Source organism: Pseudopodoces humilis, chromosome 3, assembly GCF_049639895.1.
Source record: "Pseudopodoces humilis isolate 2021_Gansu_Grassland_sample_001 chromosome 3, ASM4963989v1, whole genome shotgun sequence".
In the NCBI taxonomy this organism is placed as follows: domain Eukaryota; kingdom Metazoa; phylum Chordata; class Aves; order Passeriformes; family Paridae; genus Pseudopodoces; species Pseudopodoces humilis.
Window position 1 is genome coordinate 14199333 of NC_142202.1, and position 17246 is coordinate 14216578.

Below are 17246 nucleotides of genomic sequence, written 5' to 3' on the forward strand. Positions count from 1 at the left end.
GTAGTCCTAGAATGAAGTGGAAATGTACAGTAGCAAACTTAAATGATTTTGCATTGACAGTGAAAATAAATCACATTTTAATGTTACATCACACTACTCATTGCATCTCAGTAGTCATAGCTAGTATAGAATAAACAAAAATAATTCTCATATATTGAGAGCTCCACAGTCTTTCCCAGACACTTCTCTTCTTGCATCTGGAGTGCATGTCTTTAAACTGAAGTCCAAAACCACAAAGCAACTACAAAAATTAAGAGAAGTGTGCAGCTGAAACAGCCACAGGTTTCAGTCTTGCACAGATATTGCTTTTTTTTTTTAACTCAAAAGTCTTTGAAAAGAATAACACAACAGTGTAATTGTATATTTCAAGTCATACCACTGAAATCATGAGATTTTAAGAACTCGAAATAAACCGAACATAACTAAAATTTATTTAATTATAACCAATAAGTATTTCTTTACTAATTCCTAAGTATTTCTTTACTTTCTTGAATTACAAACAGATAGAACATTTCAAACTTTAAAGCTGTTCATTCTAATGATGTTTCTTCATTGGAAAAAATTAAATAATCAGAAAAGAACAGCAAAGACAGCTGAGTAGCTAACAGTACAGTGGTTCCATTTGCAAACTAAACAGATTAACAACACAAATTAACATTAAAGATTTTGCATATTTTTTATCACAGTTTTGCTGGTTTGAGGGTTTTTTTTTTTTGTTTGGTTGTTTTTGGTTTTTTGTGGGGTTTTTTTGTTTGATTATTTTTTTTATGGCACAACAATAGAAAGTCCAGCTGTTTCACAGAAGGCTTATAAGGAAATAATGCCACAGCCTTCAAGGACATACTGGAATGAGGTTTCACCACTCTGCATCTCCAGTGGCTTTTGCAAAAACATGGTCTTTACCCTCAATGGACATCACTCCATCTTTTAAGTAGAACTTCCATTTGTTCTTAGTTCGATGTATCTGATGAAAAATAATAATCAAAATTAATGCAACCACAAATATACATTAGACCATTTATTAAAAAAAGAAAAAAAAAACACGAAGAAGATTTAAGCACAATCTGTTTTACACACCTGGTTTTTATTTTAAAATTCTTATGGCCCAAAATATTCAATGGAAGCATTATACTTCAATTGTTTTTAAAGAATTCCCTGCCCTCCCAAGAGAGAAAGAAATCTGCTGAATCTTACCCCATCATGTCCCACTCTCCTATCCCACAACTTCCCCCCCAAGAAAAGTGTTACCTATGACAGCTCAACACCAGCAGGACAAGACAACAGTAATGGGGAAATCCCAAAACACATCACACCTTGCAAACCAGTGTAGCTTAACTAAAATGCAATGTTTTCCTTTTCACATGGCAAAGCAATGTTGCATGCAAAGAGGTGTCAGGAATAGGCTAAAAAATATCAAAACTTGGCCTAAAAGCAAATACTGTTATTAAAAAAAAAAAAAAATTAAAAAAAGTAAGAAAGAATTTGTATATTCTGTTTCCTTTTAAAGGCCTGCAAGGAGATCCATACTGCAGAAAGTTTTGTTCAATACTAAAAGAAGGAATTTTAAATATCTCTAGAAAATTCCTTGAATTGTGAGCATCGATGTATTTTCAATTCCAGAAAGAAAAGAAACAGGACAGCAATTTTACCAACATTGTCTTAAAAGTAACAAGGTAATTTAAGACATAACTGTTTTAATCTACTTTCTACTGGGCCTACATGTTTTATTAAAACCGTATTGCAAAGGGGAAAGTTACCGACATCTTTCCCCAATTTCTGTAACTCTCAATTTCTAATACCATTATTAGATTATACTAAATTTCCTATAAGGCAAGCCCAATGCTAACCTTCCTAGCAGTTTCTTTTACATTTTCAAGCAATTTTTCAGCTTATTTCAGACAAAACTTGCTCTAGATAACAGTATGCATTACCTATAACAACTGTAACATCTGAGTTCTGAAGCTGCAAAACTTGGTGCACCTTTCAATACGATACACACATCGATGGCTTCATTTCAGAGGCATTTTCTATGCATATCCCTATAACTCTCCAAAATAACCAGTCTCAGGAACAGTCAATCTGTCATAGTTTTATAAAGACAATTTTCTTAGCACCTGTATGTTTCCTAACCCACAGACAACCATTAGACAGACCTAGTTAGACACACAAAAAGTTAGCACTAGTCACTTTTGAAAGAACATTAAAAAAAAGTCAAGGCACACTCTTAAACAAACTACAGCCACATTTTCCATATTTGCTTTAAAATATGCACTTTTTTATCTTTTAAATTACTGACATGTAAGCATCTGAAACCACACAACAGCTAAAAGGACTTAATTTGATCTTCAGGAGTTCAAAATAAGGTTGGATTTTAAACATTAAAATGAAGGAGGACAAAAAGGCACTTAACTACTTTGTTTTTCAGACACAACAAAATTCTGGTAGGAAAATCAGTAAGCACCACAAAGACTAATAAAAAAAAAATGTAAAAAAGTACACCTCTCTTTCTGTTATCCATTTTAAAAGCCTTAATTCACAGCTGAATATGCCTACATACTTCCACAGAGATGTTGATCTTACTTAAAAGTTAAGGAAATAAACAAGCTTTTGCACCTTTACAAATCATAATTTTGCCAGACCTGTTGTTCCCTTTTCCTTTAATAGGCCATTATGATTAGCCTCTTTTTAGAAAACAGCAGGAAGTCTTCAGACTATTGCCAGCTAAACACATCATTTAAACACTATTACAGCATTAGAGTTTCTTCAAAAGGCACTGACAAGAGAGCAGACATGGATTTGTAGAAGATATTATTTAAGATGATTAAAGAGCAAAGATAAAAGTGTATTACTGTACCTTTTCATACTGGCAAACTATCACATTGTCGGTGTCAAACAAGTCTGCAATGTCCTGTTCACTGACATCATCACCTGAGTTTAAGGGGTCCTAGAGATGAAAATTTTGTTTTATACTCTTTCAGAATAGCATTGAATATACTTGTAATTAAACATACCCAGAACAATAAAGTTACCACTGCAAAAGCCAAGACCTGGAGGCTGTGAAGACCATATTGCAACAACCTCATTTACAAGTACCTTTTACATGTTTGCATTCTCAAAACCCAAAACACCCTAAACAAAAGCACAGGTCAAAGAATCAAAACTGATAACAAAGACCCCAGTAACTGAAATACTGATCAAGTTGTGTTTATGTGAAGTCCAAGTGCTGCAAGTTGATTGTCCTGTGAATTAACCCATGGGATACAAAATTGCCTATCTTTAAGAAAAAGAAAAACCTAGGAGACACAGGGCATTAAACAGAGAACAATGTTCTTGTATCACATTGTTCACGCTCTAATCCCCTCTGGTTCTTGAGAAGGAAAGGAAACCTAGATTTATATCCTGATCTTGCTTAAATAAATCTTATTTAAATCTAATTATTTAAATAATATCATAAGTAAAAAGCAGAACTCCATTCCACTGAGGCCAGGGTTTTACAATAAAAGTTTAATTCTGATACCTAAGTATTTTAATTCATCCAATAAACAAATTACTTTCCAACAGTTTTTTCATTTGTCCACATTCCTCATAATGAGCTTTCTCTGCAGTACCTCCTGTCTCCAGAGGTTTGTAACTTCATTGTTCATGCCCTGTATTAAACTAACCAGTAACTATTCTAGGTCAAATAATTCAACAGTCAGGAGAGATCTAATAAGGTTATGTATTCTAAAGGCTTAAAAGTAAATTACCTCCTCAACTATATCTATCTGGAGGTCTTCATTGTCCCCATCACTGCAGCTGGACTCCATGTTTGAAGAACTGTCACATTCTTCATCATAGTATTCCTCATCATCCAGAGCTCTTAGATCCTCTGAATCAATAAAGCCAATGAATTCATTCTCTTCTTTGTCTTTTGTATGCGGTATTTGTTCCTTGGAAGAAACATCCCCAGTACCATCAAGCTGACTTATTCCTTCAATGTCACTGCAGAGATCTTTCTCTAGCGGCAAAACAGATTCCGTCTGCTCCGTGGGTTCCATGGGACAGGAATGAAAGAGACCAGGGACAGCTTGTGAATCAACACCACAGTGGAAGCCATGTGAGCACAAAGCCCGAGATTTTTGTTTAATAAATCAACAAGCCTGGGGCACTAATATGAGAGTTTCAGGTCCTACTGCTTGTAAAACCTGAGTACATTTCCAAATATTGTGTTGCATCTAACTAAAATGGAACCCAGGTCAAATATTCCTCAGCAATACAGAAGATCATTTCTTACACTTTTCCCTAAACACCCTTGTACTCAAACAACTCTAAAACAAAGGCAATCAAGTGGACTCTTACAATTTCTATTGAGAAGAAAAAAAACAACTCCCATAAAAACAAAAAAGGAAGCTACTCCACCACCCCCAAAAATAGCATTTTTCATTTTTGAAATAAAAGTCAAGATGAACTGATCCGTCTCCCTCAACTCATTCAAAATGCTTTATTTAAATAAGATATAAAATGCTGGGAGAGACAGTAAATATTTCAGTACTTCAAGTTACTGTTCATAGAAGTGCTAGAATTCCTAAACAGAGCATTCACAGGAGCATAAAAGGTCTTTAAGGTTTCAGCCATCTTCAGTTTCTCATTAAATCTTTATTGTAGCACTTAATTCCCATCCACATACACTTTCTAGCTCAAGAACATAACACTTTGTTTTGACCTCCCATTCCCACTACAGAGAGTCTTCACCATGCTGCCATCAGAGTTCAGATGAGCAACATAACATGCTTTCTATTTACAGACATTTGGCAATACTGTTGTCAAATTTGCATTTAATAAACTTGCCTCAATCACATATGAGCACTATAACTCAAAGTCAGCCAGCCAGCCTGAACTTCAAACATCTGCAAATAATTTCTGGAACTAAAATTAGATGAGGTCAGGAAAGTGGCTTCCTAATTAAAATCATTCAAGTTTCCCATACAGGTCTAGCTGTGTTCAAACTCTAACTAGTTAGTCCAGGACTTCTTCCCCAAGGAAATACATTTTCTTCAAGGAGATTTTCACTTATCAATTTTGACTTTTTATCCTGAATGCATTCTCAATACAATTTTAATGCTCTTCACACAATACAAGTTAAAATCAATCCCATCTGATCTTGCAAAAGCACTTTGCCCACAGCTGACCCATATCCCTATGTGGATCAGCATCAGAATGATATGGAAGTTCTCAAGGAGTCTTTCATGTCTGCTTAGTCACAAAAAGCCCCCTATGATTCTCAGAAGTAATCAATAAGTCAAATACAGTCTATCTATCCACTACATTTTTCAGTATTTTTAAATTGATATTCTCTTCAGTTACAGTATTTTAGCAATAGTTTTGACAAATTCTTAATGTAAAAGCAAGCAGTCAGCTTGCTATTCTAAACAAGCTTAAGAATGAACCATAAAATCAAAATAACTTTTGTTCTTCTCATTTAGAGGTGCTAGCTCTCACTCAGAAATGTGTTCAAATAACCATCTCTAGCAGATGTACTTTCATTAGCTGAGAAACAAAAGGCCTTACCTTGTCAGAAGAAGCAATGCTGCCCTGATCCTTTAGAAATGCACTTTCATCCAAACTTTCCCCTGCAATAATCAGGTCAATAATATCATCAGACACCTGCTGCTGCAGCAGCTCCGGATGCTCCATGTCCGGCTGCCCCTCCACATCCAGTAGGACACTGCTTGAGCTGCTTGCCAAGGATTCATCAATAAAAAGTCCTTCTGAACATTCTGGAGTAAACACAGCTGTGTGAAGGTTGTCATGCTGGAATTTTTCTGTGGATTCACTGCACTGATTCAACACTGTATTGATTTCAAATTCCTGCAGACTCACAGAAGGCTGCTGGACCAAGGTAGCAGAGTTTTCCAGGTGTTGTTTTTCCACACAGCTTGGTGTAAACAGCACAGCCTGCTGGACAGCGGTCTCCTGGGGCTGCAGTACTTCACCAGCTGCATGGGCAGCAGATGCATTGACCTGTGCAACACTGGCAAGGCTGGCCTGCAGAACTGAAGCTTGCTCCAGGGGATGAAACATCTGCTGCACAGGGTAATGGAGAATGCTTCCATCTCCTGAGGCCTGTGAGACCACCACAGGCACATTCACCTTGTAAAGTTGTCCTACAGAGAGAAGAGTTTAAAACTGCTTCAGCAGATGCAACTACAGGGTCATCCAGGCCACTGACTTGTCAGCACCAAAAACAAGAGCAAGCACTTGGGCAAACTATGAGAAAAAGGACATTTGCAAAGCAAAACTTTCCTCAAGCACAATTCCAGCCCTTGAAAATCAGGCATTCAGAAGCTTTCTGAATTATGGCTCCCAGCCAATCCATCATGCTTAATACCTTTTTTTGGGTTTGGCCTACACAGTACCCTGTGACAGTAAGCTCAATAATTTAACTACATACTTCATTTAAAATAAAAAATTACCCTGTTTTGATTTTTTTCCATGTCATTTCAGAAACTAAGGAATACAAGATAAAACAGTAAACTAGTCCATAGCTACAGAGAGTTCATTCCTTTAAGGGCCTTTAGGTATTCTTTCTAAAAAACCTGCCTATTTCAGTATAAAAAAAACCCCAAACAATCCCTCAGTTATACATATTTTCTTAAGAAAACCACCCCAAATACTGCATGCTTAAAGTTGTTATTATTATCAGTGTTTAGAATTAAGATGCCAGAGCTGAGTTCCAAATTTCATTTGATTTTTCTTCTCCCCACACACATGCTTATACGGACAGAGTCACTGGTACCAGTCTATAGATCTCATGACATCAGGAATTATACCTGAAACAGATAACTAGAGACATCAGTTTTCATCAAAGAACAGCTGTCTGAGGGAAGAGTCAATGACTGAACTAAGCCTTCTACAGATCACACATAAGCAGTACAAGCAGTTTTTGTACAAGCAATACAGGCAGTGTTATCACCAAAGGAATGGGATCAAAAAGGTTAATGGAGAGTTGGATTTTATTTGAATAAGAAATCAATTTGTCTCTGAAGCAACACAGTGCCTTTAGCTTTTTGAAAACATAGAAGATTGTCCCAGAGAGACAGGGAGGAGGAGATACCTGTGTCTGGGCTGACAGAGGAAAACATTTGTAACAAGTTGTAAAACTGACACACCAACTAATCAATGCAGTTACTTCCCTCACACAGCCACTACAAAAACAAAGAAGAGGGTAACTGGCTCCTACCCACTTTTCCTTCATATCTGCTTCACCTACTGTCCCTGGGACTGTCTTTCAACTTCCCCAGGGAACAGCAAGGTTTGATATGTACTCCCTTACCTGGTGCTGGCTGCAGCATCACTCCAGCTGGCATCTGTAAAGGATAAGCAACACACGAAGGAAGAGCAAAAGTCACACCCACTCGTGGGGGGCCCTGCAACACAAGAGCTGGGTTTAGGCAGGAACAGGGCACTGAGTGCCACACCTGGAATATCCATGGGAAACACAAGTGAGGGACTCTCTGTGGTCATTTTCACTGGAAACTGCATCATGTTTTTGAGATGTAGACAGATGAAGAGTGTTCTACACTGACAGAGTAATGGCTTGCCCCAAGTTTCCTGCTTTCCAGCTACCACACTCCCTTTTTGTTAAGGCAACATTTTCCATAATCCCCTCAATGCACCCACCATCCAGAAAGGTATTTTTCTACTCATTTTTACCTAAGTTTATGCATAGTCCACACAGCACAGGTTTCTTCCCTAGACCCATGAAGTTACTTCATATTATCTTTTCCTCCTGGGAAGCAGAGCTGGATATACAGCTCTCTTTCAATCTAGCCCTTCTGAGGAAATCAAACTTTTAAACCAGGAAACTCACATATTACACAAACATCTTCCCAATATTATATTTCAACTTGACAAGCTACTTAGCTTGAGGCTCAGGAGGCACTCGGTAAGTTCATCAAGCTCTAGCAATTAGTGGCTGCTCCCCAAAGAAATTTTGCTATGCCCAGAGTTCTGAGCTTGTCAACTATAAAAACATTCATTTTCCTTCTGGATGATTTCTACACCTCAGAGATAATGCTGCTCCCAGCTTCACTGGTGCTAGTATTTCCTAGCCATGCATTATTTTTACAACCAGTAATAATTTATCTTTCTTTTAAAAACGTATATGTAGCTGTGCATTTCCACTACACTTATATTCTATGGGCTAAATACATGCAGCTTTGTCTTTCCAACTCTTCTGGCTTCACTTCTTGCAGAACCAACTGGTACATCCCATCCTTTTTCACTGCTCCAACAGAAGCAGCAGTGTTACAAGTCTCCCTCCTAAAGCCTATTAATAACTGACAACCAATTTAAAAATTTTAGGAGTCCAACATAATCAAAATTGGAGTAAAATATAATTACAGCTACATACCAGTTTTGCTGCTGTGAAATGCTGAAAACCTCTGCCAGCTTGGATGACAAAAGAAGCTATATAAAAAAAACCTACATTAATTTCTTGGATACAGTTATCTTTCAATAATTTATAGAAAACATGGGTAAAACTAAAGCAATCTAACTTCAGTTCAATCTCGCTAGTGAGCACGAGTATTGCCTTGTCAACTTGAGGAAAACATGCAAGTATTTTTTTCGCAGCAGAGAAAATCCAACGATGCTAAAAGTAGGAACAGGAGGATAACATTTTCAAAAGCACCCAATACTGACTTCCATGGGAGAAAAAAAGGGCAAAGGGAAAACTTTCCAAGGCTTTTAGAAGCAAGCAATTTAGGTAGCCCTTAACTACTTTGAAAATCTCTAGCCATGGGGCAACTCAAATCCCCTTTTTAGGAAAAAATAAATAGATTTACTCAGACTGCTTGGCCTTAGTATTGCTGTTTAAAAACTTAAGAGTGAAAAGGTAAAGCTCATTAAATATAAAACCTCCACTAGCCTGTAAACAGCAAAGTGTATTCCCTTTAGTCATGTGAAACAAATAAAAATACCTGCCTCCAAAAACAGTTCATTCCACTAGGAAGACTATAAAAAAACAACAGAAAAAAAATCCAACAAACACAAAAAAGGAAGAAAAGAAAAATAAAAGAACCTCACAGCTCCACAGATAAAGAATGCCTGCCCAAGTACGCTTGAAATACGCTGCAATACAGATTTTCATTAAATCATCTCATATGGGGTTTGTCCTTCATGGGCAAAGGTCCTAACAGCCTCTCACTTTGGGATAAGTCTCAGCTGAGTACTACACTCTACCACAACAATACCACAGTGGCCAGCTGGACCTTATTGAGAAGAATAGGTCCTGATGTCAGAGACTGTGTGAAAGTCAAGTACTCCTCTGCAACAGGAATGCTGCTTTTAGGAAAACTACCTGAAAGAAAAACTAAAAAGCTTCCTCTCTTCTGTTTGAGCAAGGGATTACATTTTAACAAATTAAGAACCAGATTAAACCCCAACCTGACAGAAGTGTGCCCACTGCATGGCACAAATGAGCCATAAAACCTCTGCACACATCAGGACACATCAAAAGGGGAAGTAGGAGCTTAACCCTGCAGGTAAATCTGCAACTGAAGGGCTACCCTATTGGACTGCAGACAAGAAGCCTGTAACTCTCAGCATGTTTTGTTACTGGAAATGAGCAGCGGATCAAGAGCACATAGGACAGAATTCTATTAGTCTATTAAAGTTTAATTCATCATTTACTGGTCAAATTCTGCTTTCAAATAATTACTGTTCCACATCAAGCTAGATATATGGATAAGATATATAGACAAAAGATTGTTGTAAGTCTCCCAAAAATATCCCTGAACCACTGAGTTATTCTTAATTACATGTATTGTGTCCAACAACATCTGACCTGCTGAAGTCTGCAAAATGCTATGAGATCTGTGTGGCAGCTGCAGACTGAACCGTGGAGAACAGTGACTGTGCTTGAAGAAGCCTTCTGCTGCTTTAGACTGTGTCACCTTTGTTTCCCAAAGCTGCAGGAAGATTATTATTAAGGTCAACAAATATCAGCTTTAAAAACAAACTGCATCAAAAAAGATAACCAGGTAGTCCCAGCTTTTCCAAAAGTAAATTGACTGATTCAATCCAACAAACAGGGTAGCAATGACTAACCAATTTACACTCCCAGCAGCCCCCACATCACTCATAGGATATTTGTAACTCTAAGTTAGGGCAAAAGTTTGCATGTTTTGGAGGGCAAAGAAATGCACAGGTCCATCATCTCAAAAGAAAAACACAAACACAACTGCTATTAATGCAAGGCAACCCCACAAACCTGCTTCAAGTCTTTCAGAACCTGTTCCTCTACACCCTCCTCTGCAAAGAGTTCCCGCACACCTTCAATCACATCTTCGATAATGGACTTGTATAGTTCAGACTATGTTAGAAAAAAAAAAAAGTATTTTCAAGGTAAAATGAAGATAAAGTTATTTGAAAAGATAGCACAAAGTCTAATCTCACTTCATAAACTGATGTTATAAACTGAAGAGCATAAACAGATCAGTTTAATAAACTGAAAGTCAAATGCAAAGGTCTGCAAGTCCACTCATTCTTTTAAATCCAACATCCCTAAAATGTACTGGATTTGAGCCCCAAATTATTGCTTAGGCAAAAATAAAATAATAAAAAAATAATTTGGTAAATGCTTAAGAAAATTCTAGAAACATACAAAAACCATTGCTGTCCTGTATTTTCAAATAAGCTTGTCTAACCCCATTGTAACATACTAGAATCATTGCTCCTAACCTAAGGGCCAACCAATAATACAAGCTATTAAAAATGAACTGTGCCAGTTCCCTCAGAAGCAGAATGTAAGGAACCCACAGAAGATTTTTCTTTTTCTTCTTTATGGAAACAGTCTGATGCTGTGCAGTACCTAGCTTTGGAAATTCGAACACTACTTTTATCAGATCATTCATTTTACATTATAACAGGACTCCAACAGAACATCTCATTACTTCTTATGCCCATGCCAGTGATTAAATCCTAATCCTCCAGTCAAACCCGGACTGACACACATGAGCTTCAAGATTCCTAAACTCCAATGCAAATGTAAGATAATAAGCTTTTAGCAATTTAAAGCTTATTAATCTTGACTATCATTACCACCAAAATGGCCTACACAAGGTGAAAAATGAAGCAGAGGTATTTTAAAAAGCCTTACAAGATTCTGGATTAATAATTTATTTTTTTTTAAATATCAAATTAATCTTTTTTTTTTTAACCCAAGATGTTCTAAAGTGCAGATGAAAAACAATTTCTTTTCAAAGAAAACAAGATATTAAAAAGTAACATGTTACACTTTCTGGAAAAAAGAAAACAACTCAACTACTTTAAAACGACCATACTAATGTAATTTCTTATCAGGGGTTATCAATTTCCAAAGATTCTCCTAGCACTTTTTCAGGACACTAGGAAGATGAGGAAGGGGAAAAAAAAGATTTCCTCTTGTACCACTACACTAAAAGCTGTTGATCAGCCCATATGTCAAATGTTCTGCCTTCACTGCTAATCCAGAAGAGAATCTGAATGTAAATCTTTCAATGGGCCTATTCCTCTCCCCAGGATTGCCAAGCTACAGTGAGTACAAATATTTATTGTGCTATATAAAAACTGCACACAGCAACTGTAAAATTCAAACACCACATGCTTGCAAATTAGAGAAAAATGGTTACAGCACAGACACTTTTGTACTCCAGCTTAATCCCTTTACACTCAGGCACTCCTTCACCAGAACCAGGCCATCCATAGCGGGAACTGTCAAACTCCTGTTTTATTCCTGCGCAGTGGGGTGGCAGGAGTGGTTTATCCACAGCCAATTCCAGCAAACCCTCCAAGGCTCCCCTGGGATTCCCGTCCTGTGAGGGAGCCCCTGGAGCCCCAGGCAGGGAGAGGCAGCAGCGGGCACAACCCGCCCCGGGCCAAAGGCCGCCGCCTCCCTCCCGGCACAGCCCAGCTGCCGCCACAGCGTCCCTCGCAGCCTGCAGCTGCCCACTGCCAACCCCTGCTGCAACACTTTTGCACACAGGCGGTCGTTTTCAACAAAAGAATTTTCTTTTAAAATAAATTAATTAATAAATAGACTAAAGCTTTCGATGTTGTCCTTGGGCTTCCCGCGCCAGCGAACGGGCGGGGCGGCTCCTGGCCGGGCCGGGTGGCGACTTCCTCATCCTCATCACTCTGTGTCCCGCAAGGAGGAGCGGCCCGGCCCGACCCGACCCGACCCGACCCGACACGACACGACCTGACCTGACCTGACCTGACCCGACCCGACCCAGCCCAGCCCCTCACCACAGGGCTGCCGTGAGCCATGGTAGCGGCAGCCGCCGCCACAGCCCCGCCCGCCCTTAAGGCGCCGTTGCCGGGGGGACGCGGCCGGCCCCGCCCGGGCCCTGCCCGCCGGCCCTGAGGGCTCCGGTCCCCGGCACGGCCGAACCCCGGCGGCTCCGGGGCGCCTGATGCTAAAGCCGGGCCCTAAAAGTCAGCGTGAGCCGCCACTGGTCCGCTCTGGACTCCAAGCTCCAGCCTGAAATATCGCCTTGTGAGCACAGGATTTATCCGGAGGGCCACAGTTGTTCCCGTGGCGGGGGAATGCGGCTAGGAAAGCTGGCTACAAAAGCGTACCATTTTTGCTCTAATAAACCCTGAAGTCGTGATTACCTCCTAAACGGAGATAGCTGAAGCTAAGTGTCGCAGTTAAGCAGCAGCAATCTGGTACAACTACTCAATTATTGCTTACATTTGCAGCAATCTGTTCATATGTTAATGCAGAGATCTACTAATTTAGCAGTTACTAATCTGGAAAAATGTTCATTAATCTCGTATGTGTATGAGAATATATACTTAGGTCTTTATGCACCTTCAGTCTGTTGCCCTGAGGGTTCTAAGAACCTAAAAATATAATCTCTTTTTCCTTTCTTTTTCCTTTCTTTTTCCTTTGTTTTTCATTTTTTAGGTAGCTATGTCATTACAGTGCTGTTTGGCTTGTGAAAAGGAGACTCACCCATTAAGCTTTAATTTTTAAGGCTTACACATCCTGAAAAATGAAAATATTTTAATGAAAATACTGTCAGACCCTTAATTAAATAGCCAGACTAACACCTACAAAACAGAAGAAGCAACATCCTTAATAAGCTCTGTTTTCACAGTGAGACAAATGCAATTTGCTATTGAAGTAATTTTTCTCTGCAAGAAAATATGTTTAATGACACTGCTTAGGTCTTGAATTAAACAGCAGTTGCATATTCAGCTGTTCTGTATGCCCTCCATCATTGTGAGGAAAAGGCAAGCCATGTTGCTTTGCTTACAGAATAATTTAAATAATAAACCATATTTTTTTCTTAAAACACAGTGCTCATTTGAAACTGCCCGGGCTTGTGCATACCAAAAGTGTCCTTATTCTTTTCCTGACTGTTTTTTTCCTGTCTCGTTAGCAGAGATAGCAGGAAGGAGCTGCAGCCTTGAGGATCTCGCTGGGCCCTGAAGGTCGCAGATGGGGATCCTGCAGCTGGCTGCCACTTCCTCATCAGGCAGCCAGACCTGACATAGAGCCATCGTCCTGCCAGCACACTGTACAGGGCTTCCAGAAAGGTGCAAGTGCAGAAAGATTCATAAATGAGCTCTTGCATTCTACCTCCCTCTGTTTATCTAGGGGTTACAAAGTGCCTTAGAAGCAGAACAGTCTGTACACCTAACTTCAAAAAGGAGAGCTGGGGAGCTTGATACCAAAGGACTGCTCAGCTGTCTTAGTGGTCAGGTGATTTTGCCTACATCCATGGGAAAATTTGCAGACCAAAGCAAATTATCCTTACCTGCACTTGAGGTGGATAGCATGTCTCTGTATTTGCATTCCCACAAGGCACTGTGGGCATCCCCAACCTGTTCTAAATTGTACCCTCTGTATTGTGAATAACAAAGGGCCTGTCACCAGGTCATGCCAGCTCCCTTCGTGCTGGGACAGCAGATAAACCTATTTATAGTACACAGATATCACTGGGGATTAAGTAGAAATGGGAATGGGAATACAACTTTCCAAGCTGCACAAGAAGGTTGCAGAGGGCACTTCCTGCTAACCAAGACACTTCTATTTTCATCTGCGGACTAGCAACACACCTTATATAATTTCTTTTAGAAATTCCTAGGGAAGGTGTCTTTTCATCCAAGCACTCTCAGCTGTATGCACAGAAAAAATTCAGTCATTTCTGAACAAGGGGGAAAATATAAAAATATCTGTGACTATCATTACTCATACTGACTGGCTAGCTTTGATATGAGCTTAACCTACTACCCATGTCCTGCCAACACTGTTGTCATTTTCATGCTTATGGAAGTTTTTAACATTTAATCCCACTTTTAAGGGAAGAAACTGAGGCACAGACCCACCCAATATCTTGCCCCAGCTCACAAATGGCAGCCAGGAACAGCATCGAGGTTTCATCAGTCTTGGTTCAGCTTCCAGTCCAGCTCTCCCCATTGTAGTCTCTTTAAGAGCTCACAAGAATTTTGGAAAGGAGACCATGGAAAAGATTAGCATGCTGCTCAAACCCTCCTGATTTTTCAGGGGTTTTGTCTGCATTTGGGAAAGTGCTGCTTAAGGGCACCTCAAACATTCGTTTACTAGACAGGTTTTAATTTGTAATTATTTATATTCCTTTTGGTACATGATGTCTAGAGAAGATTTATTTTTGGATGATAAGCCTTTATTAATCATTAAAAAAAAAAAAACCTACCGTTTTCAAATGTATTCCCTCCAAGAAACAGAGAACCCTCAGCACACTCAGATGCTTGGTCATGAATGCCCTCTCCTGTTTAAATCTAGCATTGCTGCTGGAGAAGAACACGGCCACAACTGCAGGGCTGCAAAATTATTTCTCAAGGCATATTATACAAATATCATCTTGCCTTTTCTTTCCAAGGAAAGGTAATCATTCTTTGGAGGAACTGGTTGTAGAACCCAGGCAGTCCTCATGGAGATAACATGACACGAGCAGAGGTGTAATTTCATTTTAAAGATATCCTCTAACGTGTTCCCTTTGTTTTCAGCTGTTGACTCATAGATATATGGCACTCCAGTGTCATAATCAATTTTTTTAACAGCGTGATTTTGTTACAAGCTCCATCATTTCCCTCAGAGTTCTGAGACAGATAATACTGGGACCTGTGATTTGTTCCTTTTTCATTTATCATGTATGAGTCCTGTTTCTCCAAGAGCCTCTATTTTTTTCTTTTTTTTTTTTTTGCGTGATTTAAGCCACTTTATCAGAACTATAGAAGGAGCTCTCCCTTAATTCAATTTAATGACAAATTTTCAGGACATTGGGTGGTTTATGAAGGGCTCTGACCTGTACAAACTGCTATATAAAAATGGCAGTCTGATGGATTGAATATACTGAATAGTACAGTATATTTCAGCTCCTTGATAAGCCCAAAGACTTGTGTAGTATCAGTAAGCCTAATTAAGGATGAAGTAAGCCTTGCCTCTCCTAAATACTCACCCTGACACATGTGCCTTATGTGGACAGAAAGACTCAAAGGGAACAGCAGCCACCTGGGCTGTGGATGGGCCATTTCACTCTGCTTGTTCTTGTGCCCTTCTATCACACTCCTGATGGTGTCAGGCTCAGTGCTCAGTCCCTGTTCCCTCACTTCCTTTGCCGTCTACCTTCTTTCCCTGGGTATGATGTACCCATTTTTCCCAGAGACACCCCAACCTCCTGATGTGCATCCAAAGAAAAGCTACAGTTCTTTTGGCCATTGTCTTTGCCTCCATGGCTCTTTAAGTCCCTTCCCTGCCATCTGGTTTTGTCCTTCTTCATCAGTGGACGAAATCGCACCTTTTCCTCACCTGTCTGTAATTGCCACTCATCTGTTCCTGGCTCCAGTGGGGAGGGATTAGCTACCGGGGGGTGCAGAACCACACAGAGGCATGGTGCAGTGTGAGAATGAATGCCAGGAATAATTTCTCCTTATCTGAATTAGCTGCTGGAAGTTCATTGTTGAGCAGATGATTGCAGAAGTCTGGCAGCTTTAGTATGATGTTAAATAAGAGCAGAGCAGCATGTTTTGGTCAAGGCCAGTTTGCTCTGCCTAACTTTGCGTTTGGCAATTTCAAGAGGAATAAAGCTGAGTGACTGCATCAGGCCTTTGCACCAGCAGTGGAATTTGCAGCACCAAGCAACTACTAAAATCACCCAGCAAGTGACTTTGAGAGACAGGCTGAAGCACAGCTAAGCAGTCAGGCTGTCCTTCTTACTGCCTCATTAATACCAATTTAACTCTGCTAAAGAATATCTCAGATGTATGGAGAGTAACCTTCATTGCCATATTGGCTGTGAGAAGCATTTCTACAAGGACCCCATTTTCTGCTAAAGGTCATATTCCTGAGCTTCCTTTTCTGAGAAAATAAGGAGGGGCTCCTGTTGTCCTAATACACAACTGTACACACCTTTTCATTTTTCTTTGTTCTTTTCTTTTTTAGCCCCAGCTCCACTTTTGTGCAGACCTGCCCTGAGCAGATTTTCTGCACTCTCATTTTGACATTCTAATCTCATAATTAGCACCATAGATATTCAGTAATGGATTTACATGGAGGGGACTAAAACAGCCTTTTCCCTTTTCTGTTGAGGCAGCGGTTGGCTCCCTCCACTTCAGATGAAGTCTCATCTAAATCCCGGTGTCATTACTTATATTTAGACAGGAACATCTGCTGCATGCTACAGATGACAGATGAAAGTCCCTTCCTAGATGGCAGTCCAAGAAGGTTACAGTGGTAATTCACCTCTGGATATCACCAGGCTAATGCCTAAATTCTTGCTTTAAATCCTCCCTGTTCCACTGTTGGGTTTTGTTCGATATTTTCATTGCATCCCTTACAGCACTGACCTTGTCATTTCCATGGCACAAGCAAGATTGCCCTGAGGACAGGTCACCATTGCCGAGAGCGGTGCAGATGTGAAGCAGGGATGCTCCGGGCCCAGCAAGTTCTGCTTGGTGCACAATGGCGGGATGTACGGTACGAAAGCAGGTCTCCCTGCCTGGCCTGGCACTGCACTGCTCGGCTGGGCAACCTTCACTGTGCCCCCCCATCAGCCTCACAACCTCCTGCTGTGCCTGCAGTGGCTCTGCCCATGCTTCCCCTGCTCCTTTTCCAGCTGCTTCAGCTCCTCCTCCCCACCCCAGGAGATCATCCACTCACTTTCCCCACCCAGCCACCCGCAGCTATTCCCAACTTTGTTCTCAGCACCTTCCCTTGAAGGCACTTCTCTGCATGG

At 40.1% G+C, this 17246-nt stretch overlaps 1 protein-coding gene across 3 annotated transcripts; it reads right to left on the reverse strand.

The window, feature by feature from the left end:
* On the reverse strand, nt 1-17073 carry GTF2A1L (general transcription factor IIA subunit 1 like). Of its 3 annotated transcripts, none has more exons than XM_088052764.1 (9): nt 16858-17073; nt 10253-10354; nt 9827-9950; nt 8393-8448; nt 7313-7406; nt 5548-6143; nt 3747-4019; nt 2855-2944; nt 1-964 (listed from the first exon to the last, which is right to left on the reverse strand). In XM_088052764.1, exons 1-9 carry the CDS (start codon nt 17059-17061, stop codon nt 857-859), a joined length of 1647 nt encoding a protein of 548 aa, XP_087908890.1. In that variant the 5' UTR covers nt 17062-17073; the 3' UTR covers nt 1-856. The 3 variants fall into 3 exon arrangements, with proteins under 3 accessions (XP_087908890.1, XP_087908891.1, XP_087908892.1); XM_088052765.1 differs by lacking the exon at nt 16858-17073 and adding an exon at nt 12268-12288; XM_088052766.1 differs by lacking the exons at nt 8393-8448; nt 9827-9950; nt 10253-10354.
* Between the last annotated feature and the right edge of the window lie 173 nt (nt 17074-17246).